At 30.3% G+C, this 2453-nt stretch overlaps 1 protein-coding gene across 2 annotated transcripts in view; it reads right to left on the bottom strand.

The window, feature by feature from the left end:
- Positions 1-41: 41 nt before the first annotated feature.
- The window catches only part of Dl (dorsal), a 10445-nt gene continuing 8033 nt past the window's right edge, over positions 42-2453 (bottom strand). For both annotated transcript variants that reach the window (XM_018501917.1, XM_018501918.1), the window contains exons 9-12: positions 1533-1686; positions 1184-1422; positions 389-525; positions 42-289 (exon numbers count right to left, since the gene is read on the bottom strand). In XM_018501917.1, the coding sequence (XP_018357419.1) occupies positions 170-289; positions 389-525; positions 1184-1422; positions 1533-1686 (650 nt within the window). In that variant the 3' untranslated portion in view covers positions 42-169. The remainder of the gene's footprint in view (positions 290-388; positions 526-1183; positions 1423-1532; positions 1687-2453) is intronic.

Below are 2453 nucleotides of genomic sequence, written 5' to 3'. Positions count from 1 at the left end.
TAGTAGTAGTAGCAGCAGCAGCAGCAGTAGTAGTAGTAGTAGTAGTAGTAGTAGTAGTAGTAGTAGTAGTAGTAGTAGTAGTAGTAGTGTAGTAGTGCTTCTATGTACTATTTAGTACATAAAAGCACAAAATCATATCTTTTGATAAAAAGTTGCTTCAGTTATATCCTCAGCCATTATTTTCTCGATTAGTTGTAAGTATCTTATTATCCAAAACTGAAAGTTCTTGGTTCACGTTTATCCATGAAATACGCTCGTTCATGTTTCTTTCTTCAACGTTGTTCACAGACTAAAATGAGACAAAAATTAATTTAAGAATTGTATATTGTATGTGTATGGACAATAAATACTCTGTTCAAATATTAACTTGCACGCGTAAGGTATTTACTTGTATAGAATCGGAAATGGATAATCCAGTTGATAAATTTGCGGTGAGGTTTCCAAAATCCGCAAAATCAGAGGAATTCCAGTTAAGATTATATTGCTGACTGTCCATGTCTAGCAGACATGAGACTCCTGCAGTGTCTAAAAGGGTGAATCCATATATTATTTTATCTTTGTTTAACATTCGATGAACAAGTAAAATAGTACATAGGTACATATGTGGATAAAGTTTCTGAATATAAAATGTGGTAACGCCTGACTTCGTGTGAAAATGGTTGACTCACAATCAGCGGGTCTCAGATTTAATTCTCACCACCACCACATAATCTCATTTTATAAGAAGAGATTGAAGAAGCACGATTAAAAAGGTATAGATCTTAGGGTTATATCAAATCTAAGGCAGTTTGTAAAGAAAATTGTAAACGTTTAAAAAGTGCTGTAAAAGTTCTGTAGCTTGTATATAAAAAGAGAAAGCTTCCCGCACTTCGGATTACATAAACGCACAATATTGACAAATTTATAGAACTAAGATTGAACGCTTAGAAAAAGACTTCAACTTCACTGCAATTTATGCGTATATTCGGCTGTAAACCGTCTTGATTATACGGCATTACTCCGTAACAAGTTTAATTCCTTTTGATTTAATTGCGATTGATTTGATATATAACTACGACTGATTATAAAATTAAACGTCCAAGATATTTGTTTCTTTATTAGTCAAATGTTTGATTGATACTGTTGTATTAAATACGAATTGTAATCCATAAGGAAACAATGATTATAATAAATAAGAAGTTACCGATGTTATTTAACGGCTGTAATCCATCTTGATTTTCTGATGTTACTTTGTTTAATAATAAGTTCAGTTCCTGCTGATTCAATTGCGATTGATCTGATAATTGTGGTTCATTATAAAATTGAACATCCAACATATTTGGTTGCTGCATTATTGTAACGTTATTTGGTTGATACGGTTGCTGCACCAGAGGTGGGTTGTAATCCATAGGGGATGGTGTTCGTCCGGGTGACATTTGAGGCCTGAAAAGTATTAAGTACAAAAATACAGGTATTTGAATGTAAAGTTTCTGTTTTTACATTTTTATTTAGTTCTATTCATTCTAATCGCTTAATCTTGATTGTTAATTTACCTTAAAGTTTGCATACTGATGTGTGGTTGCGAGAACGAACCTATAGGTTGCAGATTGAGATTGCTTGTATTTGCACCTGAACTTCCGAATAATGGTATCCGCTCGATTGGTTCAGCTTTGATAATATTGAAGCCAATAAGTTGATTCCCAGTAGCTACAATGTTACACAGAAGTATGCCATACATGTACTTTTTTCATTACGAAAGCATGATTTTTTTAAAGCAATTAAAATGATTTTGATCCACATGCGTGATGTTGTGAAATTATGTTATTAATAATAATAAGCATGCAAGGAAAAACACAGAAAATCCTCAATGAAGAAGCGTGATTTCATGCATACGTATTGTACATGCAATTTTATATATCTTCACTCTCAAACTTTTCAAGTTGAACTCCACAAACACTATTTTCTATATTTTAAATAATCACGTCTAATTTAAATCATTTTAGTAAAAATAAATTTTCACACTGAATACAACATTACTACATCGTACCTGAATTTTCAACATGTATCAATATGAATTTTTATCTGAAATTGTATGGGAATAGAGAATAAATAAACACTTTTTTTGCATCAAGTGATCTATATACATATATATATATATATAGATGTATTATATCATACGTAATTCATACAATATGTAAATATATTTATCTCACAAAAGAAGCAATTTATAAAAATTATATTACCATAGAAATATTGTACATCATTTGATTATACTATATTACAATTACTGCACGTATATATGTACATACAGGGAGAGTTTGATAAAAAAGTCCACCACTTATTTTTTTCGAAAACGGTTAGAGATAAAGGGAAGATATCTATTATTAAAATTATTTTTAAAGAAATACTCTAATACAAAGTATTCAACTGATTAAATATTATCTAGAATGACTAACAAATATATATATATATAT

The sequence above is a fragment of the Trachymyrmex cornetzi genome, unplaced genomic scaffold, assembly GCF_001594075.2.
Source record: "Trachymyrmex cornetzi isolate Tcor2-1 unplaced genomic scaffold, Tcor1.1 scaffold144, whole genome shotgun sequence".
NCBI classification, from domain to species: Eukaryota; Metazoa; Arthropoda; class Insecta; order Hymenoptera; family Formicidae; genus Trachymyrmex; species Trachymyrmex cornetzi.
The sequence above is the reverse complement of the archived record's forward strand: the minus strand, read 5'-3'. Positions and strand labels throughout refer to the sequence as shown.